Raw genomic sequence first — 24,043 nt, 5'->3', positions numbered from 1 at the left:
GGGGTGTCCACATACTTTTGGCCAGTGTATCTCCTGGTTCAAACTTGCCTGGTGCTGACTAGAAACAGAGTGTCATCGACATTGTCACTATAAAAGTCATTTAACTGTAATAACATCTCTGCTTTGATCAGGACACCAGCCCAACACTCAACTCTACCTCTCCTATTCCTAGAGAACATGCTTCCAGTTGGTTAGATACATCAGAACAGAAGTTATGACATTAACACTGGCTGTACATTAATGTAGTGCATTAACCTTGGGGGCACCTTGGACCCGTCTATCTCTGTAACAACCATGTGCATCACCTCCTAGTGTGTGTGTGTGTGTGTGTGTGTGTGTGTGTGTGTGTGTGTGTGTGTGTGTGTTTGTGTGTGTGGTAGGGGTGACAAACTGACTTGGGTGCACCAAGTATGTCTCATGTTGGCTTCTCTGTCAGTCATATAACTTTATTCCCTCTCACACCACCACTCCAGCTGATCAATCCTTTGTGTAATGGATATGTCCTCTGACAGCCCCTCAGAGCCAGTGTAATCCCGCCGCAGCCTTTCCTTGGGGCAGCTGTTGTTGTTGGGGTGAATGGGGAGACTCACCTACGTTTATAACAGTCAAGAGTCAGGATCCCCGTCAGAGTGCAGCCGGAAGACCGACAGGACAGATAGGGAGTGCAGTGAGTGTTGATCCATGTGATCTGAATTTAGCTTTAAAAATAAGCCAGTGAATGATAGATGGTCAGTATTATTCTGAGGGGTTTGGATTAGATGAAAGCAACTGTGCCAAAGTAGGCCTAGTACTGTGCTTCATAATAATCATTCTGATTCACAGTAGTGTTTTGTGCTGTTGCTGTAGATATAGTTCCGTACTTCAATAAGGCTTTTGGTGCAGTCAGCGCATGTGGAGACAGCTAAGGTGGATGGGACTCTGTGCATTGTACTAACCAGGGACAGCAGGAACACTGGGAATCAATTATCACATTCTGTGTTTACCTGGCCCCACTGAGAGGCCAGCCAGAAAAGCTCCAAGAGCATGCTGGGTTAAAGCCAAGTCCATCATCAGACAGGGCTCTATTTGGGTAATAGTAAAGGGTCAAACTCGCAACACACACACACTCACACAGAACCAGAGAGGAACAGGGGCCTCATGTATCAATCGTGAGTTAATGTCTCCCTAAATAAATCAAAGGCATACAACACTGTATATTTGTATTCTCGTGAACGAGCGTTACAAACCCTGCCTGGAAAACGCCCTCCATTCACCTTTTATGATAACAAAAAATGCCTTTGCTGTATGATTTGGAGATGTTGGAACTGGGCCATGATAGTTTCTTAAAGAAAGTGCAATGGCAAATTTAATCACATTTCTGTAGAGGTGTGGGCAGAATGTATTAATCTTTTGCAGTGACTTTTTCAAACTAAAATTGCATGCGCCTATAGCGAGTGCCAAACACTGGCCGCGCATTCTGTAAGATTGAATGTCTATTCGGACAATTTAAAAGTAAATGCTACAGCCCACACTTTTATGCAAAAGACGAATTGTTGTTCAATATTTTGTTCATCAATACAGGATTCTCCTGCCTTGGCAAAGGCTCTGAGATTAAATAGGCTGTGATGTCGCACTCCTGATAAATGGTATTTGTTGTGTAGCGGTCATAAACCAGTCATGACATAAACCAGTCATGACATAAACCAGTCATGTCAGAAAAGGAGAGATGTCCTGCAATATGATTATGATTAGGCCTATATAATAAAACCATTAGGAACACCTGCTCTTTCCATGACACAGACTGACCAGGTGAATCCAGGTGAAAGCTATGATCCCTTATTGATGTCACTTGTTAAATCCACTTCGATCAGTGTAGATGAAGGGGAGGAGACAGGTTAAAGAAGGATTTTTAAGACTTGAACCATTGAGACGGATTGTGTACGTGTGCCATTCAGAACTTGAATGGCACACATAGACATGGCACACATACACATTAAGTGCCTTTGAACGGGGCATGGTAGCAGGTGCCAGGCGCAGCGGTTTGTGTCAAGAACTGCAACGCTGCTGGGTTTTTCACGCTCAACAGTTTCCCGTGTGTATCAATAATGGTCTACCACCCAAAGGACATCCAGCCAACTTGACACAACTGTGGAAAGCATTGGAGTCAACACGGGCCAGCATCCCTATGGAACGCTTTCGACACCTTGTAGAGTCCATGTCCCGACGAACTGAGGCTGTTCTGAGGGCCAAAGGGGGTGCAACTCAATATCAGGAAGGTGTTCCTAATGTTTTGTACATTCAGTGTATATGACTATGACCATTCAACTCTCAATCTCAATGACAGTCAGGCACATCTCTGTGTTGTCTCTCGTTTGTCTTTTACAAGGGAGTCAATAGAAATCCCAGTGTGCTCTACTTTGAAGTTTCTTCTTAATCTCTGCCATCCTATGACATCACAGGTTTTGTAATTCTGTGGGTTCCGAGGCACAGCCGGAAGGGGGGGGGGGGGGGGCTACAGGGGGGAGTCAAACCACCATGTGACCAGTGTTTTTCAAACCTCCATTGCCATGTGGATTTGCATCGTGACGACCCCCGCTCCCCGTGCCAGGTCCTGCGCCCTGCTCCACCTCGTCCTCGGGGTCCATCTGCTCGCTCTTCTTCTTGACGTAGCGTTCGTACAGCACCATGACCACCCCGATGGCCCACGCCGACACCGTGCCCGCCGCGAAGATGATGAAGCCGATGGCGACGAAGAACAGGTAGTCCCAAGATCCCAGGCCCTGGTGGCACCGCGACCGCAGCTGCAGCCCCAGCTCACCCAGACGCTGCCCCCGCAGGTCAGGAGGACCACCGCACACCGTCTGGCCCTCGTCTGGAAGAGAGAACACAGCACAGGTGGGGGTTAATGACATTACTTACGTAAATCATACTAGAACTTGCATTGGTGGCACAGCAGTAAAAGCCAATCACTAGCTGTAATGATTAGAGGTTTTCTTTAGCATGTCACCTGACCAGTAAAAACTCTAGGTCCTAGTTATAGGCTACACAAGTGCAGACTGTTTTTCCAGGCCCTAGTAGTCGTTGCAATTAGTACTGAGCAAATACAGTATTACCAAAACAAGAACGACTAACTGACACCATTATTATAATCAATTCCCTAACCCTAACTTGAGCATTACTCTTAGGACTAGGCCTGCTAAGGTTAAGACAACAGTAGTAGTTTGTTTTTCTCTATAAAAGCTGACGTGGGAAATATTCTAAGTCCGATGCATTAGTCAGCACTCTGCGTACACATAATAATGATGGAAATGTTCTTTGAAGTGTTGCCAGTGTTGGGGAGCGCGTAGGTTACCCACCCAGGGAAGGGGATATCAATATTATATTTCATCAAATAGAGATCTCTGGCCTGTTGAATAATTCAAACACATTACATTATATAGTTTTACATAACCTTCATGAGAGATGGATAACACACACACACGCACTCCCTACTGAAATATCTTCCCATTTGCAGCTATAATAAAAACTGCCATGTAAGAAAACAGTACCTGCTAAATCATTTTTTATTGCTAGATATTGCTCCACTGTTGGACATAGAAACATAAGCAAGCTGCTGCCCCTGCGATAGATCTGCAAAACTGCGTATGCGACCAATAAACGTTGATTTGTTTCCCTTATCAGAAAATAACCGAATAGGAGTGACAGCCTGCTATTGGCGTGTTGTTACGTTGATATTACATTACACCAACTCCAAGGCTTTTGAATAATTCAAGCACATTTCAGCCCCTCTGGATTTCACTGGGTAATTCTCTTTTGTGTCTGACTCGTACGGTACAGTTAGCATGGCTTTTCCTTTTCTAAGCTGCCTGGCTCCAGCAGGCTCCTAGTTGGATCATGACTAAGTCCCTCACTCACTCAGAATTCATGAATCTCAATAGAAAAGGGGATGTTTGTTTTGAATGGCAGAACAGGGAACTGCTGTTCTGTAGCTTCAAACACCTGACTGACAGGTGACACATATCGTGCGGGGGAAGAGGAAATGTGTTTTGGGATGCAAATAGTTTGATTTAGTACGTTGGTCGAATAACAGATGCTATCGATCTAATGATGCTAATACTGTGTGTATGGCTGCCTGGGTATCCTCTAAAAGTCCCCGTTTGTTAGGGGTAATATTTCAGAAGAAAAATGCCTGGAATGTGCTTGCAATACCCATAGCGTTAGAGAATTTCAAAGGACACGCTTTAATTTGCTTTTGTTTTCGCAGCTTTTTGTGTTGGGGGGGGATCTCTCTCGGGATGAGATCAAACAACTTTAGCTTTTTCTGCCTGGCTGCCTGGCTGACTGGCTGGCTCTGCTCTGTCCTGTATTTCATGCCAGCAGACTTTGCTCTGACTTATTTTGCCCAACAGAACCTGTGCAGGCAGGCTTTGTCCATACATTGTGCATGTATGGACGTGAGGAAATGGAGACACACAGTATGTTGTGCTAGTTTCACTTTAGAGACATTTCAAATCCTCAAGTAGAAATCTGAATGGAGCTACAGACAATGATATGTACTGAAACAGAATAGCACAAGGGAAAGGCCATAATATATCCGATTTACATCAAATGACTACTTAGTGTTCCATTGTAGAAATCCACACCATATATTCATGATTTGTCTTAGCCTACATCACAACTGACCCTTTGCTCTCCTTCTTTGATTATTTAAATAAGGGGGTACATAACTACTAATGGAGTTCGGGATAAGGGATAAACAACAGAGACAGGCTTAGATTTCCTGTTGCCTCCAAACACATTCCATTTTGCCTTCAGATGCCCTGAGAGTTTAGAAACAGATTTTAGCAGCACAGATGCGTGACACACACAGCACGACACTTGGAACTGTCCTCTGATCTAGCTAGCCTCAGACCTTCTGACACCACTACAGTAGCACTGCTTTCAATAATACAACACGCTACCCTCCTCTTCCCAGTGAACATGAAGTACTCCTTCCACTTCCTCTACTTAGCTAGAGTTCATTCTCTCCCCAAGGCATGGAAGCCCCCGGGCCACCCTCTCACCCCCCTTTGTGGCCGACATCAAAGGAGAGGCTTCCTCTCCCCGTCCCGTCCGCACACCACGCTATTCCTAGCGTCTCTCCGTATATAACTACTAACTACAGGCAGTATGCTAATCTTCAGGAGGCGAGACAGCAGTGGAGAATCTGTTAGTTCCTTCTGTGAGTTTTTCTTCCCTTCTTCCTTCTATCAATGCACTATTTCTAAGCTGCTGAGAGAACGACAGGCGGTGCCTCTCAGAACAGGTGAGATCCAGACGGCTGATGGTGACGATCAAAAACACGGCATCTCTATACACCTTCTGTCCATCTGCTTTATACAGTACCCCCCCTGGATCGAGTCCCCTGTGTGCGTGCATGTGTGTGTTCTCCCTTTCTGGAAGCTGTGACTGGAAGGGACTCCGCTCCAAATGAAAGCAGACAAAGGCAATAAGCAGCAGGAAGTAGAAGAGCTCTTACAGGACTAGTTTAGGATTCTGCCTGAGCTGCAGAGGAGAGGATGATTAGCTGGTCTGTGTGCGCGTTTGATGGGGGATGCCTGTTAGTAAGTGTATCATGGTGTGACAGGCTCTTGCTCAGCGAGATGCACTATAAATACAGTTGAAGTCGGAAGTTCACTTAGGTTGGAGCCATTAAAACTTGTTTTTCAACCACTCCACAAATTTCTTGTTAAGAAACTATAGTTTTGGGAAGTTGGTTAGGACATCTACTTTGTGCATGACAAAAGTAATTTTTCCAACAATATTCCTCTGGTCTGATGATACAAAAATAGAACTGTTTGGTCATAATGACCATCTTTAAGTTTGGAGGAAAAAGGGGGAGGCTTGCAAGCCGAAGAACACCATACCAACCGTGAAGCACGGGGGTGGCAGCATCATGTTGTGGGGGTGCTTTGCTGCAGGAGGGACTGGTGCACTTCACAAAATAGATGGCATCATGAGGTAGGAAAATAATGTGGATATATTGAAGCAACATCTAAAGACATCAGTCAGGAAGTTAAAGCTTGGTCGCAAATGGGTCTTCCAAATGGACAATGACCCCAAGCATACTTCCAGTTGTGGCAAAATGGCTTAAGGACAACAAAGTCTAGGTATTGAAGCGGCCATCACAAAGCCCTGACCTCAATCCTATAGACAATTTGTGGGGAGAACTGAAAAAGCATGTGCGAGCAAGGAGGCCTACAAATCTGACTCAGTTACACCAGCTCTGTCAGGAGGAATGGGCCAAAATTCACACAAACGTTTGACCCAAGTTAAACCATTTAAAGGCAATGCTACCAAATACTATTGAGTGTATGTAAACTTCTGACCTACTGGGAATGTGATGAAATAAATAAAAGCTGGAATAAATAATTCTCTCTACTATTATTCTGACATTTCACATTCTTAAAATAAAGTGGTGATCCTAACTGACCTAAGACAGGGCATTTTTACTGGGATTAAATGTCAGCAATTGTGAAAAACTGAGTTCAAATGTATTTGGCTAAGGTGTATATGAACTTCTGACTTCAACTGTAGCTACCCTTTTGTGTATTGACACATCCTAAAAAAGCAGGGAAGACCACTCCAAACTGAACAAAGCCAAAATCTGATGTACAGTACATTAATCTGTCAAGATACAAGAATACAACAGAAAAAGAATCAAGCCTTATTCAAAACAAATGTTGTTGCATAGTGTAACCGACTGGACTTGAACCCAAGTCTATTGCGCACAACAAGACTGTTAGTCGATTGAGCTAAAGGCCTAAGGCACTAACTGAAGTGTTCAAGTCTAAGGCAAGGTTACTGATCACATGAGCGTGGTTCCGTGAGGCACGTTCGTTACATATAGGCATATACACTGAGTTTACCAAACATTAAGAACACTTCATAATATTGAGTTGCACCTCCCGCCCCCCTTTTGCCTTCAGAACAGCCTCAACTGGACGGGGCATGGACTCTACAAGGTGTCAAAAGCGTTCCACAGGGATGCTGGCCCGTGTTGACTCCAATGCTTTCCACAGTTGTGTCAAGTTGGCTGGATGTCCTTTGGGTGGTAGACCATTCTTGATACACACGGGAAACTGTTGAGTGTGGAAAAACCCAGCAGCGTTGCAGTTCTTGACACAAACCGGTGCGCCTGGCACCTACTACCATGACCCGTTCAAAGGCCCTTACATTTTTTGGCTTAACCATTCACCCGCTGAAAGGCACACATACACAATCCATGTCTCAATTGTCTCAAGACTTAAAAATCCTTCTTTAACCTTCATCTACACTGATTGAAATGGATTGAACAAGTGATATCAATAAGGGATCGTAGCTTTCTCCTGGATTCATCTGGTCAGTCGATGTCATGGAAAGAGCAGGTGTTCATGTTTTGTACACTCAGTGTAGTTTGTTGATTGAAGTGTTTCCGGTTGGTGGGGCATGTGCAGGTGGACACTCATTTCACGTCTAGACACTGTGGGTTTTGGGATTAGGCCTTAATTGCATGCGTGAATGAAGGAATAAGAGAAAGGTTCCTCAGTACGTCTCTCATTTCGGTCGTGTGTTATTTGATCGTCTACAATTGCTGTTAGGTTTAGCCTCCACTGTCACCTGTTTCAAAACTTATCCTAGACCCCGTGATGCAGGCAACTGCGCATGAAATGCATGCAGTAAAGAAATACAGGTAACTGCCAAAATAAAGGAAACACCAACATAAAGTGTCTTAATAGGGTGTTGGTCCACCACGAGCCAGAACAGCTTCCATGTGCCTTGGCATAGATTCTACAAGTGTCTGCAAACTCTACCGGAGGGATGCGACACCTTTCTTCCCCGAGAAATTCCATCATTTGGTGTTTTGTTGATGGTGGTGGAAAATGCTGTCTCAGGCACCGCTCCAGAATCTCAGATAAGTGTTAAATTGGGTTGAGATCTGGTGACTGAGACACACACACACTTTAAAACCCCCTATGCTAATTTGAGACCCCTCTTTCAAACTCACTGAGATCTATTTTTCTAGCCATGGTAGCCAAAATAAGGTGCAACTGGGCATTTTTATACATGACCCTAAACTTTATAACCCTCTTAAATGTCTTAATGTTGAGGTGTAGTAGACCTCATTCATGAATTCATAATGAAACACGTATTGAGGAGATCCAAATTGCACTTTGTGCACCAAACAAGAAGATCAGGCTCAGAGTCCTGAAGAAGAACCCACTGAAGAACCTGAGATTTTCCCATAAATCAGCAGCTTATTTCTAAACTGCTGAGACAACGACAGATGGTGCCTCTCGAAACAGATGAGATCCAGACGGCTGATAGTGGCGATCAAAGGGACTGAGCTCATAGCTTAAAACACAGCATGTGGTTGTGAAAGTGAAATGCTTTCAGTGAGCACTTCAGGAGTGTGAACACCCTAAAATAAGTAAATAAGTAAATCAAATCAATGATGAGAGAATAGTCAGATTAACTGATAACTGACACAGACATGGTGGTGTAGCAGGAAGATTGGCTTGCTGTGAACTAAGAGGTTGTGAGTTCAAATCCCAGGAAAGGACAAGTTTTTTTTAAATGACTGTATAAATGAACATGCACAATGTCAATGTTGGTCAAATATGTAACCACAAAGAATAGATAAAATGTTATAGTTCCATATTCTATCTGGATGTGGATTTCTCTATGAAAGCGTATACAGTTTTACCTTGAAACTTGAATCCCTCAATGTGGATCCAAAGACAGAGGTCTTCATTGTCGCAGTCGCAGCTCCAGGGATTCCCACTGAGGCCGACAGAGCGCAGGGTGGGCAGCCCGATGAGAGAGCTGATGTTGAGCACCGTCAGGTTGTTTCTACTCACGTCCAGCACCTGCAGCGCCGAGTTCTCCGCGAAACCGTCTGGGTGAATGTCCGACAGGCCGGGGTTGTCCGTCATCCTCAGCATCACGAGGCTAGACAGCGGCCCGAACGTCCTGTCCTCTATCCGCGTCAAGGTGTTGAAAGACAAATCCAGGTAAGCAAGTTTCCGCAGGTTCCCGAAAGTGGACTCCGAAATCTCCGTCAGTGAATTGTTGCTACAGTCCAAATACACCAAGTCCGACAGGTAGTTGAGCTGAAGCGGTGGTAGCTCAATGATGCGGTTGTTGGAGATGATGAGCTGCCGCGTGGAGAGCGGCATTTCGGTGGGGAAGGTGGTGAGGTGCTGCCCGGCGCACTGGACCACCAGCTGGTCATCGCACACACAGCGGGCCGGACATCCCGCCGTCAGAGCCGGGGACGGGGCCACCCCCATGACGAGGATCAGCAGAATGATGAGCCGCAAGGATTGCGCGCTGGGCTGCGGGGCAAGACACATGACACCGCCAAGGGCTTCATCAATTCCGTTTGTACAAACCACCCACTGGGGACAGACGTCAGTTCAACGTCTAGTTTTGATTTACATTTGGTTGGTAAGTGAAATCCACAAAAAAGTCACCATGTCATTTGATTACGAAATCCCCTTATGTTTGATGACTTTTGGCAAATCCAGTCAGTTTTCCACGTTGATTCAAAGTCATCACATATAATTTTATGGTTGAAATGACATGGAAAAAACGTCGATTCAACCAGTTTTTGCCCAGTGGGCAAGCCGTCGCATTCTTCATTGATAGCATATGTCCTCTGACAGTTATCAGTTAATGTTAATGCTATTAACCAGGCCTATTTAAAATGATCCAATTATTGTTACCTGATATTGAGGTTTGTTGTTGGCCACTTGTCCTCGCAAGTTGTCATTGTAGTTCATTCCGAGAGTCGCCTTACGTTTGGGTTTTCGCGCGTATTCATTATAGTGGGTATGCAGGACTCAAGACGCCCGAGGTCTCCCCTCAGTTTCAATTCTCTGGTATTCGATTTGGTAGATTAGAACATTTTTCCTCCAGTATCAATAATTGTTGCGTAACAACTGCCATTTGAACTCACTATGCAGGAGAGTTCATTGGTCGTAGCCAAGTGTTATAATGGTATTTTGGTATCCTGCAAGCGTGGTGGAGTGACTGCCTTCTCTGAAACTGAGCCACGAATGAGAAGGTGGGCGGTTTGTGGTGTGCTCACTGCTCACGCGTTGCATTGAGTGTGTAGGGAGAGAGAGGAGCTCAAGAAAGCATAAACAACTGGAGTCAAGTTGTCACAAAAACTAGAAGAGGTTACCTAATTCTATCAATGTACCCAAAGCGTTCTAGAAATAGAATGCCTAAGTTGTAGCCAATTGTGACACTATAATGACCCAACATAATACTCTATTTATCTCAGTTTAATAATAATTCAATACATTTGTAAAGCGCTTTTCTCAAACCCAAGGCGCAACAAAAAAAAATGGGTTCTGGGGGTAACTAGCCCTTCTAAGCGCAATGTCTAATCTGACACAAAAAAGCAACATTTGGAAAAAAATTGGTATGTGGATGAAGGTCATTCTCAGGTGACTAAACTATAAAGAATAAATAAATAAATGGCTACAGTTAACACTTTAGTTATTTCATGAAATGTTGTTTTTAGAAAAGGGGCGTTTTTTTTAGGTACTGGGGTAACTATAACACCCCATGGGGTAAATGGCATAGGGTTTAAGATTATGGCATAGGGTTCATATCCATTTAATCTGTTTTATTTAGAAATTCTTTAGTAAGTCATACATAAAAGCTAAGTCTCTTTGTCTTGTTTTAATTATTTAAATAAAATATGGGGGGAAATGGTGTTGCACATGTCACCATTAATATCCGCACTATGAGGAGATTTGATGTAAAGTCCCTCTTTTTAACTCACCTGCACATTCATTTTCTTTGTTTTTCCTTTTCTATACAATCAATTATGTACAATTGCACTAAATATTATTTGAATAATGCAAGATTTTAAATCCCAGCAGTCTTTAAAATGACATTCAGAAGCAAAAGGCTTTCAATAGTTGCTCCTGAGTGGCACAGCGGCCTAAGGCACTGCATCTCAGTGCTAGAGGCATCACTACGGACACCCTGGTTCAAATCCAGGCTGTGTAACAGTGATTGGGAGTCCCATAGGGAGGTGCACAATTGGCCCAGTGTCATCCGTGTTTGGCTGGTGTAGGCCATCATTGTAAATGAGAATTTGTTCTTAACTGACTTGCCTAGTTAAATAAAGGAAAAAAAAGAGTATTCAATGGATTATAACATTTAATAACAATGACTTAATTAATTAGTTCAGTGTAACATTGATGTGGCAACTCTCTTATGCTCTGCTATCGCACGATTCTAATTTGTAAATATGTCACAAATAAAACCATCCCCAGTCAAATTGGAGCACAACTCATGAGCCCACCTCCTCCACTGCTCACACCTAATCTAGTCCCCACCAGAGAGAAGCCAATTGAAAAGCTCTCTTAAAAACGTAGCTAGCTATCTAGCTATATGACATAAAATGCTGTGTAAAATAGCTGAAAGGCTATAAAGTAACATTAACTGTAAAGCTATCAGTCACTAGTGGAAACATTTACAACTGCAATTAAGTTACGTTATCTTTTGAATGTATTTTACCTCAGACAATCTGGTAATAAGGTTGCTAGCTAGCCCTCCTAGCAGCTTATGCTAACTAGTTAGCTGGCTAGCATTTATTGCTAGTGAAGATGCTAGCTAGCAAGTAAGCATTAACTAGCGCTAACGGTGCCAGTCATTGTCTAAATGACAAATAGAAACCCATTCATAACTATAAAGGGGTAACTAGCCCCCAGGGGCCTAGTAGGGGGGGGCGAGTTTCCCACAAAACACTCATGCAACATATTAATACTTTACTCAAAACAAGTGTATTGTTTTTCTTAAGGCTTTCCTACTTGTATATTTAAAATATATATAGAGATCTTACTTCATTGGAATATATCTACAACAAAAAAAACACAACAAAAAATATTTTAAAAAATACATCAACTTACCACAAAAGCGTTTTGTTGAAAGTTGTGCTAACATAATTGCAAAAGGGTTCTCTAATGATCAATTAGCCTTTTAAAATGATCAACTTGGATTAGCTAACACAATGTGCCATTGGAACACAGGAGTGATGGTTGATGATAATGGGCCTCTGTACGCCTTTGTAGATATTCCATTAAAACTCAGCCGTTTCCAGCTACAATAGTCATTTACAACATTAACAATGTCTACACTGTATTTCTGATCAAGTTGATGTTATTTTAATGGACAAAAAAAAAATGCTTTTCTTTCAAAAACAAGGACATTTCTAAGTGACCCCAAACTTTTGAACGGTAGTGTATGTCCCTGCTTCAAAAAGAACAAAGAGGCATCAAAAATATTAGTGCATTTATTCACACTTCTCATAAGGGGATAGTCACAATCCTTTCTTTGAGACCAGTCTCAAAGCTTCTGCCATTCAGAAAGTGTACTTTGGCTGCTGTTTACTGAGAATATAGTGCCATCTAGTGTGGTAGTATTGTTAAGTCACTACCTCTTGTAAAATAGGACCTTTGATCAAGAGAGAATGCACATTGAATGTATGCATTCAGTTGCTTACATTTTATATTGAGTATAATTAAGCATACACTTAGGAATTAGAATACTAAAATGGACATGAAAGGTCTTATCACAGTATAACATGTCAGCATTTTGGTCAGAGAGTTGGTCACCCATGGCCACCCAGTGGTGTGATGAGATATTGTGTAAAACAAAGAATTTTAAGATGATCGGCACAGTAGGCTATGTTGATTAGCTAGATAGGTAGCCAGTTTAAGTGGAAAGATTCCAATAATTTTTCAAATTAACTGCCAATATTCCATATAAACAATGCAGTCAATCAGTACCCGTCAAAAGTTTGGACACAGCTACTCATTCAAGGGTTTTCTTTATTTGTACTATTTTCAACATTGTAGAAAATAAAATAGCACATATAGAATCATGTAGTAACCAAAAAAGTGTTAAACAAATTGATGACATCTTTGCACACTCTTGGCATTTTCTCAACCAGCTTCAAGAGGAATGTTTTTCCAACAGTCTTGAATGAGTTCCCACATATACTGAGAACTTGTTGGCTGCTTTTCATTCACTCTGCGGTCCAACTCATCCCAAACCATCTCAATTGGGTTGAAGTCAGGTGATTGTGGAGGCCAGGTCTTAGGCAGCACTCCATCACTCTTTCTTGGTAGCCCTTACACAGCCCGGAGGTGTTGGATCATTGTCCTGTTGAAAAACAAATGATAGTCCTATTAAGCGCAAACCAGATGGGATGGCGTATCACTGCAGAATGCTGTGGAAGCCATGCTGGTTAAGTGTGCCTTGAATTCTAAATAAATCACAGACCGTGTCCCTAATAATATGCATATTCTAGTTTCTGGGCCAGAGTAGTAACCTGTTCAAATTGGGTACGTTTTTCATCTGGCCGTGAAAATACTGCCCCCTAGCCCCAAGAGGTTTTAAACTCATTACGAAGTTTCACACTCCCCCACCTTTATTATGGTATGGCCCATGAACTCTACCCCACTAAGTGAAAGCGCCACGCCTCTCCTGTGTGTTAATATGTGACTCATCTATGCAGGAGCAGAGGAGGCAGGATTACTGACAGGAAGAATACAGACAATTTGCGAACATTATTCAGATCATCATTTACAGGTACATACAATTTATTTCACAAGTAGTATTCAAAATGATGTGTTGTTGCTTGTTGCTGGATATAATGCTGCACTCCTAGTTCTCAATTGGCTTGACCTTATTTTGGGAGATTTTAGCTCACCAAGTTTAACTGCATTTACCCGGTTGAAAATGCGTCGATATGCGCATTTTATGTTTTCCCTGGTAACTTTTATGTACCACAAATACATTGAATCAAGCAGCCTGGTCTCATATACTAAGTAACATAGTAAATGTAAATCTGGGACACTCAAAATAGTATATGTTATGTTTGGTATAGTTACTTAAGGCAAAAAGTTGGGTGGTTAATCTGTTTTATGAATGTATGTTTACTATGTCTACCCCTGCATCCAGGTTGAATCAAGTGGTAAAACTTTGGTAAGGGTAAAGGGTTTTTAGTAGCCTAGTTACGCCATAAACTAGGCTACAAATAGACAGAATAAGTACATTTCATATTTGCATAGAAGCCTATGCTCCATGGCAGTGGAATAGCTTTCATGTAATGTCCTTTAAAACATAGGGCCTACTAACTAATCTGTTACCTGATTGGATTGAACTTTCAACCAGTATCTTATCTACAGTGAAAGTGGGATAGACCAACTCACCTATAGTAGGCTATGTATTTTCCTCTTGCAGATCAGTGCCAGGATGGTTGTGCTGTCTAAAGAATATGGGTTTGTCGTTCTCACTGGTGTTGCCAGTATAGTCATGATCGGCCACCTCGCCGTGAAAGTTGGCAAAGCCCGCAAGAAGTACATGATCAAAGTGAGTGGCCAGGGACAGCTCAATGGATACGGCTTACCATGTGACTTCCTCTGACCAGGAAACAATTTGGGCTCAAGTTACAGCCTTAAAGAAGGACCCAGTTATCCTAACCTCACTAGTAGGCCTACTGTGTGTTTGCTAAGAAAACCTCTCTGGATGGTTTACCTAATCTTCTCTTCTCTGTTGGACAGTACCCTCAGATGTACAGCGATGACCCAGAAACCGGAAATATCTTCAATTGCATCCAGCGGGCCCATCAGAACACGTATGTAGTAATACTATAGTATGTACATGTAGTAAGTAGCTGACATAGTCAGCAGAGAGAACCCGAGATGTTTTCACAGACAAAGTTAACATTTCTTGTTGTGATATTAGGTCCACTAATAGTTATTATTTCTTTACAGCCTGGAGATCTACCCTGTCTTCCTCTTCTGTCTCACCATTGGTGGCCTGCATAGTCCTGTAATTTGACTTCCATTTATTAATTTACTTTATGTTAGATTCACATACCGTGCATGCCAGACTGTACAGCTCATTAGTCAAAGTATATTCAGAAGCACACTCATCTGTGTCTCTGCAAAATTTGATTCCCATTAATTTATCCTTAAGACTATAAAGTGTGGTTTTACGATGGTCATATCAAGGATCATTTAGCGATTTGATTTGGAATTTTAGGACCCCTTTAGGTATAAAACATAAAATATGATTATTTGATGAAACATTGAATTTGGCCTTACTGCTATTAGCCCATAGAAACACATTGAATACAGATTCATACATGTAAAAACAAATGGTAAAAAATGAATCAAAAGGAAGTTTGTTTTAAAGTGTCTGTCCTATATCTGAGCGATATAAGAAAGATCAGAAAATGATGTAAAAATGTTTTCACCTATATTTAACACTTTTTTGGGCCACTAAACTACTTCCATGTGTACTTCCATTAATTATTTTAACTGATACCGGGCTACCTTCAGGGCGCCCTTGAGCAAAACATTAGTGTATAGCCAAAACTCGGCGGTATCGACTTAAGATGAGTTCTATGATGAGTCCCATGACACTTGTGGAGGGCGTAGAGCAAAACGGAGAACACCATTGTGTTCACGAGAGTCTCATATTACTCAGTAGGCCAAACCTCGGGGCGCTACAGACGTTTTTGTGAGAAGACCGATTTTTGGGATGTTTCATGGTCTGACTAACAAACACCTCTGTAGCTTGGCTACCTTCCACCACAGATGTGAAAGACCGCCATTGGCGAATGCGGTGGATTGAGATACAGCCCATGCTTAAACAGACATATTTTGATGGAGATTTTTTTATGATACTAACTAGATTTCCTTGGGGGCGCGGACATCGACTTGAGGGGGTTTAAACCTCTCTGGTATCATTGGGACGCTAGCGTCCCACCTCGACAACAGCCAGTGAAATTGCAGGGCGCCAAATTCAAACAACAGAAATCCCATAATTAACATTCCTCAAACATACAAGTATTATACACCATTCTAAAGATAAACTTCTTGTTAATCCAACCACAGTGTCCGATTTCAAAAAGGCTTTACGGCGAAACCACACCTTGCTATTATGTTAGGACAGCGCCTAGCCACAAAACACCATACAGACATTTCACAGCCAAGGAGAGGACTCACAAAAGTCAGAAATAGCAATTCAATTAATCAGTTACCTTTGATGATCTTCATCTGGTGGTACTCCCAGGACTCTATGTTACACAATAAATGTTTGTTTTGTTCGATAATGTCCCTCTTTATGTCCAAAAACCTCAGTTTTGTTGGTGCGTTTAATTCAGTAATCCAAAGGCACAAAGCTCGCTCTCAACACCCAAACGAAAAGTCAAAAAAGTACAATAAAAGTTTGTAGAAACATGTCAAACGATGTTTAAAATCAATCCTCATGTTGTTTTTGTCTTAAATAATCAATAATATTTCAACCGGACAAAAGCTTCTTCAATAGAAAAGGAGAAACAAGAAAGGCGTGCTCTCGATCACGCGTTGGACTCATGTCTGGAAATTTCCACTGTCCACTCGTTGAAAGTGCTGTATCTCCCTCATTTTTCAGAGTAAAAGCCTGAAACAATGGATAAAGACTGGCCACATGTAGAAGAAGCCATAGAGCCCGTGAACTGGGTCCTAAGTCTTTGTATGGTGGATAGGCTTTAAATGGAAAAACAGCCTTTCAAAATAATAGTACTTCCTGGATGGATTGTCCTCAGGTTTTCGCCTGCCATATCAGTTCTGTTAAACTCACACACATTATTTTAACAGTTTTGGAAATTGTTGAGTGTTTTTCATCCAAATCTACCAATTATATGCATATCCTAGCTTCTGGGCCTGAGTAGCAGGGAGTTTAATCTGGGCACACTTTTTATCCAAAATTCCAAATGCTGCCCCCTACCCTAGTGAAGTTAAGGCATTAAGAGTCTTCTGTAGTATACTAACAGGGAGCCTTGTGTGTTACAGCGCCTAGTCAGTGGTCTTGGAATGACATGGGTTATAAGCAGGGAGATCTACGCATACGGATACTCCACTGGAGGTAAGACAACTGATAGATATGCTTATAATACAATAGTTGATGAAAACAAAACAATATGGCAGCCATTACTCAAGGGTTTTGTTCTATGTTATCCTTCCAGATCCTAAGAAAAGGATGCGAGGGGCATTCGGGAACATTGCCCTGCTGGGCATGATGCTGATCGTAGCCAACTTTGGCAGAACCCTGTTGGGCTGTGGTGACTGGGTGTGGTCAGGGATGAGACCGGGGATGAGGTTCTCAGCTCCCCTTCCTGCTACCATTCCCCAGTGAGGTACTGCAACCCCATCCAACCCCAATCTAATAGTAGTAGAATGTCCCTTGTGGGCATCCATACATGTGTATGGCATATGTAGAAAGACAGAGTTCAGTAAACGTGGAAACAGACAACCACTGCTGTTTGTGCCTCATTCCATAACTACACCACCACAACTTCTCCTCCCTGACCCACTACTGAACACTGACAGACCGAGAGAACCTTCTGCAACGAACGACAGAGGTGGCTCATGCTTCACCACGTTGGTTAACCTATTCTTTGTGAGCGTGATGTTTTAATACATATATTTACCAAAACTGTATTCTTAATGAAATAATAATGTATAAAATGACCATGGGAAATATTAAATCTTTTTATTTGGTTCTGTCGTGGACTTTAATGCTGGTATCCATGGCCGTGTGTGAAATGTGTGTTTTAATGCTGGTATCTATGGGCGTGTGTGAGATGTAGGTGTATTAGATAAAGGTTGCCAAGAGGTTAATAATGTGTGTGAGGGATGTGTTTGTCCTCATTGTTCTGAGCTGCATAGTTGTCCAAAGTTCACACACCACCTCTAAGTCTACATGCAGGCACAAGGAACACACTATTATTACCTTAGCCATTAGGCTATTTCTGTCCTTGATTTGTTGAATAGGTTTGGATTAAGGCTGGGGACTGTACTAAGTAAGAATACAATAACTCTCTGAACTTGTGAATCACTCATCTGCTGAAGAGTCAAAAGCACACAGCTGAAAGGGTTTCAGTTTTATTATCAAACACAGGAACAAGTCCTTAAAACATATTTCTTACAGTTAACTCTGCAACTGTAAATCATCCTATATCACTTTAGGCACTTATAGGTAAATCACAAGTGAAACACTTAAACACTGTAAATATGATTTGTTGCAGTGCAAGACAAAACATGTCATTTTCAATCTAGATGTAATTAAAAACCTCATAGTTCTTAGACATACACTGCTGTTTCTGCATTTTAGTATTTCCAATTTACAAATCTAAAGGATCATTTTGTGAGACATAACTATCAACAGAATAGTTAATAAATATGTAAGTACATTTTGCATAATTTGTGTTTCACAAAGTTCCTTAACCGATCACTTTCACATGAAAGCACCATTGTGTGACCACTGTTGGTGAACCCAACATTTCGCCTCAAAGTAAAGTCTTGTAATTGGATCAAACCTTGTAGATATGTTTTATTTTTAGATATTTTTACCCCAATTTCGGGAGAAGGTCAAGTCATGCGTCCTCCGAAACATGACCTGCCAAACCGCGCTTCTTAACACCCGCCTGCTTAACTCAAAAGCCAGCCAGCCACACCAACGTGTCAGAGGAAACACCATTCAACTGATGACGAAGTCTACCGGCAGACAACCAGCCTGCTACAAGGAGCCAAGTAAAGCCCCCCCTGGCCAAACCCTCCCCCAACCCAGACAACGCTGGGCCAATTGTGCACCACCCTATGGGACTCCTGATTCCAGCTGGTTGTGATCCAGCCTGGGATCAAACCCAGGTCTGTAGTGATGCCTCTAGCACTGTGATGCAGTGCATTAAACCATTGCCCCACTCAGGAGGCCTAGATATGGTTTTTAATCGAGTCACCCTTATTGGAGGGGACCCCCTTTCTGTCACTACCCCCTAAAAAATGAACTTCTCTCTGTACATTGGTTAAATGTTTTTTTTATTTTACTAGGCAAGTCAGTTAAGAACAAATTCTTATTTTCAATGATGGCCTAGGAACAGTGGGTTAACTGCCTTGTTCAGGGGTAGAACGACAGATTTTTACCTTGTTTGCTTGGGGATTTGATCTTGCAACTTCCTTGTTACTAGTCCAACGCTCTAACCACTAGGCTACCCTGCCGTTTTAGGGTTTCAATTACAGAATCTTTACCGGCTCCCATGCAAGTAAATCCAAGGATGGGTGTTTTTCAAGAAACTCAATCCCTTGTTAAGACAACCCACTGGGCATTCTGGTTTGAAAGAATACTTCACTCATGGGGCGGCAGGTAGCCTAGTGGTTAGAGCGTTGGGCCAGTAACCTGAAAGGTTGCTAGAGCTAATCCCTTTTCTGACAAGGTACAAATCTGTCCTTCTGCCCCTGAACAAGGCAGTTAACCCTAGGCCGTCCTTCTAAATAAGAATTTGTTCTTAACTGACTTGCCTAGATAACGTACTTGCCTAATCCAGTTCATGGATTAGAATAGTCCCATAACATGGAGACTGGTGAACATTTAAATCACTTAAGGTCCCTCTACAGTAAGCATCTTTCACTCCCTGTCTATTTCCCCTCTATCATGGTCCTTGGCAACAACATCAAATGTGGCATTGTGTTTTCTTCATACATTACCAACTCATTTGGGGACTCCACTTCCACTGATATCCCCTGGAGGGCACTATGACTGTTTCTATAACACAATAAAGTGCAGTCTGTGCTGTGTATGACCTGTATAAGGAGGAGGGGGGGGTACATTACAAAGAACAAAACAGAACTCTGTGCAGATGAAACGTCTGAAAGCTTCAAAGGGAATAATGATGGTGCTGGCCTAATGTTGAAACGGAACCTCTGATGTCCTAATACTGCAACCCCTGATTGGGTATTGAATGCCTTCTAATTGTTAATATAATATAATCAAATTGGAAACTGCTCAGCAGGGGGAATCATAGTGAGACAACATGGGCGCTGGCCGAGGGCCTCCAGTCCAGTCAAAGGCTTTGCCAGGATCCAAAACGGTGGCCGATTGGATATCTGCTGTGTAGCTGGGCTAGAAGTAAAGTTGACTGTTGATGATGAGAGGTTTACCGTCATCAGTAACTGTAAGTGTATCTGGAAAGTGGTGTGCCTTCCATCAAGTCATCCTGGACAGGAAGACAAGACTAGGACGAGTTAATGTTGAAAAACACTATATCACTTCAAATTCACGGAAATCATATATCCCACATCAAATGACATGCCATAGAACACCTGAATCTAACATGTCTCACATGCTCACCATGGGCAGATCCTGCAGCCGGTGGAAGTCAGGGTGGCCGGTCCGTTGGCGGAATTTGAGGAAGAGGACAACAGAGACTATGGCTGTGGTGATGATAAAGATAGAGACCAGGCTAGCCAGCAAAGGGTCCAGAGGAGATTGGAGCTGTGGCCCTTTGAAACAAAATGTCAAATGCTTTCATTGATTCATTGGCTAATTTGTTGTGTCATTTGCTATCTGGATAATCAGTGAATTAGTTGATCGGTTAATTGGTCAATTATCACCTTACCCTCATCTCCAACGGTGAGCTCTGATGGAACCTCCTGGTGAGGCGGGCTGGCAGGGACATGGACTGGGCCGGAGGTCTTGGGGTCTTCCGTGGGGAGGGTTTGGGTTGGGGCAGGGGTCAGTGCTGGGGTGCTGGGTTGGACAGAGGACTGGATCGGTGTTAAAACATGGGATGGAGGTGGGGTGGTATCTAAAACAGGAGGAGTAGAGGTGGTGAGGTGGCCTCCAGCAGGGACAGGGTAGGTTGTGTCCCCTAGGGTGGAGGGCAGTCCTGCAGGGGAGGTGCTTTTTACAGGGGACGAGGAGGAGGAGCTGTCTGAGAGAAAGTCCCAGAGAAATAGAATTACAACATTATTGTACATTGAGTGTACTGAACATGAAGAACACCTGCTCTTTGCATGACATAGACTGACCAGGTGAATACAGGTGAAAGCTAAGATCACTTATTGATGACACTTGTTAAATCCATGTTAATCAGTGTAGATGAAGGGGAGGAGACAGGTCAAGGAGGATTTCTAAGCCTCGAGACAATTGTGATATGGATTGTGTATGTGTGCCATTCAGAGGTTGAATGGGCAAGACAAAAGATGTAAGTAACTTTGAACGGGAAATTGTGGTAGGTGCCAGGTGCACCGGTTTGTGTCAAGAACTGCAACGCTGCTGGGTTTTTCACGCTCAACAGTTTCCGGTGTGTATCAAGAATGGTCTACCACCAAAAGGACATCCAGCCAACTTGACAAAACTGTGTGAAGCATTGGAGTCAACAAGGGCCAGCATCCCTGTGGAACGCTTTCGACATCTTGTAGAGTACATGCCACTACGAATTGAGGCTGTTTTGATGGCAAAAGCAGGTGGGTTGGAGCCCAATATTAGGAAGCTGTTCTTAATGTTTTGTACACTATGTATATAAACTGTATTACATACTGTACACATACAGCATCTCTAAGGAAGATACAGAGAAAGGTTCTGCAATGCCAAGCCTTTTTTCATGTACCATCATTCCTGATTCTCCTAAATGAGGCTCGACTTATTATTTGAAATCAAAAGGAGAGCAATTAGACAAAGAAAGCAAGTATGTGCGCAAGAGAGAGAGAGTGGGAGAGAGCGAGACTGAAATCTGGATGCTGTTATGTAACATTGTGTGTTTTTTCAGTGTCAGGCAGAAGAGGTGTCAGACACAGAAGACAGACACAGAAGACACGCTCAGCCTCGACAGAGAGAGTTATATTTGTCCGTCCAGTAAAACGATAGTTCCTACATCACGTTGCCACATCCCACTCTACACCCCTAAACTTTCTATACCCCTGGTATGCTGCCTGGCGGTGGGTTGGAGCCTGAGGCAAGCTTCTGTGTTTGCAAACAAGCAGCTTTTGCAGAATGCGGGTCTCTATTTTCAGACTGTACACAGTCCACTGGTACCAGCTACCTCTGGGTAACCATGGGGAATATAGGCGGGCTTAATGTCTCTGATATAAGTCAAATATCCTTTGGGTTACTGTACCTGTGAGAGTGGTGTTGTCTTGGGTGGCGGTAACGGTGTTGACTGTGTGTGCAGGTGCAGGTGCAGGCAGAGACGTGGTCATCTGATTGGTCACAGCCATGTCATCCCAGTCACCAGCATCTGTAACAGACTCTGATTGAAGCAGCCTGTCGCCGTCAATAAAAGCTGGTTTGGTTGGGGCTCCATTCGCTTGGTCTGGAGAGGTCTGTTTGGCAGGACTTGGCTCTGGCTGCGGCTCCTCCTCATCTTCATTGACCAATGGGAGGACTGGTGATGCAATGGACATGCCCTCATGCTGGAGGGCACCTGGGGTGACAACAGGGGGCAAAGAAATACTCTGACCTGCAAGAAAAGGATGATGATGTCACTGTAGAAATAGAATGTTCTGGTGTTTCATTTTGTTGTGAATAGATGAAGTAGCTAATAGACATTAGAAAATATGACTGGGAAATAAGTAGGAAAGTAATGTCATTAGGCCTACAGCATGTGTTTCCAGGGTAACTGTGTGACACGTGTAGCCGATGAACAGAAGTGAACATTGTTCTCTAATTAATGTGAACAACACAATTTGGGATGAGTGACCTCTGGTCAGACATTGTTCTATACATAATGCTTGATTATATGTTGAGGAATTCTAAGAGTATTCCTACTGGCCCATTATGTCAATAGAAACTTCCTTCACTATAATAAACTGATAATAACCTGCACTGACACGCAGTCCTAGTGTATAACCAATCAATAAACACTGCCAAACAAAATATGTAACATTAGGCTACATCTAAATGTAACCTACATCATACAGATTGTCCTACTGTCATCAGAACATACTGCGATGACAAGGTAGACTGAATGTGGAGCACAAAATATCGCTCTGCTCAGCGGGCTGTCTACTCTAAACACATCACACACACCGTTGACACCTAGGCCTACCCTTTGTCTCCGATGAACTGGTAAACATCACCAAGGCACAAAGCAGTAGATTATTTTCAATATTCATTTCACTTGCTGCTTTCCGTGGATGACTAAACGTTCAACGGCAATAACGCCAGTTATCTTCTTTGCAGGAGCGTGTTCTTTTCTGTTCTTTCCGTTAGATTAGTTGACAGTGAACATCACTGCTAAAAATACATACTGGGGTCTGGCTTTGGAGAGAAGGGGTGGGGTTGATATGTGAAGCGCGTCGCGCAATGTCAAGTGTCAAATGTTTTGCCCGGCTCCGTCAGGACGACGTCTGTCGATGGAACTCAAAGCCCACAGTGTGTTCTGAATGTGTCACCGTCTCACCGCCATGCCCGGGGCCCCCCTTCACGTTGAGGGGGCGTGCCACCCCTCAGCTGTCACTGCTGCACCGCGTGCCCTCTGCTCCGTGCACGCTGGGTAAAACACTCATTTCTGGGCATTCCTTAATCAGTAATACTGTAGGCCCTACACAGGTAGTTATAGATCTGTTGTAAAGATTCACTATGTTTAAATGCTTGTAAGAAAATTATATAGACCTGACACAGGAGATTGGTGGCACCTTAGTTGGGGTTGATGGGCTTGTGGTAATGCCTGGAGCGGAATTAATGGAATGGTATCAAACACATCAAACAGGTGTTTGATGCCATTCCATTTACTCTTTTACGGCTATTATTATGAGCCGTCCTCCTCTCAGCAGCCTCCTGTGATAGACTGTTGGATAGACCAGCATTTCCTCTTAAACATTTTACATTCGCCTAATCTACCAACAGAGGTTGTTTTTCAACATGATCCTGTCATGCTCTGCTGGACCTGTTGGTTTGTGGTCAGTACCATGCTCAGCACGTGTCAATCACAACAGGACAATGAATGCTGAAAACCTTTCCAGACAACTCACTTTTGACCTTGACCTGGAGTAGGCTAGCCTATTGGCAGGGGCCACCTCTGTGTCATCAACAGCATTGACTGATAGAGGGAGACTTTTTAAAGCCCACGGACTGTGGGCTAACCAGGCTTAAATAACCAAAATCAAAAGACCCAAATGAGGAACAGGTGCAAACAATAAGACATACCAAACGAAAAAGGGATCAGCGGCGGCTAGTAGGCCGGTGACGA

The 24,043-nt window shown here is 43.0% G+C and overlaps 3 protein-coding genes across 7 annotated transcripts; 1 reads left to right on the top strand and 2 right to left on the bottom strand.

Annotated features, from left to right (window-relative positions):
- Positions 1 to 2,223: 2,223 nt before the first annotated feature.
- LOC115169529 (leucine-rich repeat-containing protein 52) lies at positions 2,224 to 10,062 on the bottom strand. The gene is made up of 3 exons (XM_029725234.1): positions 9,726 to 10,062; positions 8,705 to 9,335; positions 2,224 to 2,851 (listed from the first exon to the last, which is right to left on the bottom strand). The coding sequence occupies exons 1-3, from the start codon at positions 9,780 to 9,782 to the stop codon at positions 2,505 to 2,507; spliced, it is 1,035 nt and encodes a 344-aa protein (XP_029581094.1). The 5' UTR covers positions 9,783 to 10,062; the 3' UTR covers positions 2,224 to 2,504.
- Positions 10,063 to 13,507: 3,445 nt separating this feature from the next.
- LOC115169530 (microsomal glutathione S-transferase 3) lies at positions 13,508 to 17,699 on the top strand. 2 transcript variants are annotated; one of them, XM_029725235.1, is made up of 6 exons: positions 13,508 to 13,614; positions 14,269 to 14,397; positions 14,589 to 14,662; positions 14,802 to 14,859; positions 16,869 to 16,941; positions 17,042 to 17,699. In XM_029725235.1, the coding sequence occupies exons 2-6, from the start codon at positions 14,281 to 14,283 to the stop codon at positions 17,209 to 17,211; spliced, it is 492 nt and encodes a 163-aa protein (XP_029581095.1). In that variant the 5' UTR covers positions 13,508 to 13,614; positions 14,269 to 14,280; the 3' UTR covers positions 17,212 to 17,699. The 2 variants fall into 2 exon arrangements, with proteins under 2 accessions (XP_029581095.1, XP_029581096.1); XM_029725236.1 differs by having other exon boundaries at positions 13,519 to 13,614; positions 14,247 to 14,397.
- Positions 17,700 to 19,009: 1,310 nt separating this feature from the next.
- LOC115169528 (flocculation protein FLO11) lies at positions 19,010 to 23,322 on the bottom strand. Of its 4 annotated transcripts, none has more exons than XM_029725232.1 (5): positions 22,901 to 23,322; positions 21,971 to 22,276; positions 20,471 to 20,785; positions 20,203 to 20,354; positions 19,010 to 20,086 (listed from the first exon to the last, which is right to left on the bottom strand). In XM_029725232.1, the coding sequence occupies exons 1-5, from the start codon at positions 22,965 to 22,967 to the stop codon at positions 20,018 to 20,020; spliced, it is 909 nt and encodes a 302-aa protein (XP_029581092.1). In that variant the 5' UTR covers positions 22,968 to 23,322; the 3' UTR covers positions 19,010 to 20,017. The 4 variants fall into 4 exon arrangements, with proteins under 4 accessions (XP_029581092.1, XP_029581093.1, XP_029581089.1 ...); XM_029725233.1 differs by having other exon boundaries at positions 20,471 to 20,659; positions 21,971 to 22,312; positions 22,901 to 23,321; XM_029725229.1 differs by having other exon boundaries at positions 21,971 to 22,312; positions 22,901 to 23,319.
- Positions 23,323 to 24,043: the final 721 nt, after the last annotated feature.

This window comes from Salmo trutta, chromosome 31, assembly GCF_901001165.1.
Source record: "Salmo trutta chromosome 31, fSalTru1.1, whole genome shotgun sequence".
Taxonomy (NCBI): Eukaryota; Metazoa; Chordata; class Actinopteri; order Salmoniformes; family Salmonidae; genus Salmo; species Salmo trutta.
This window is presented reverse-complemented; position numbering and strand designations above follow the sequence as displayed.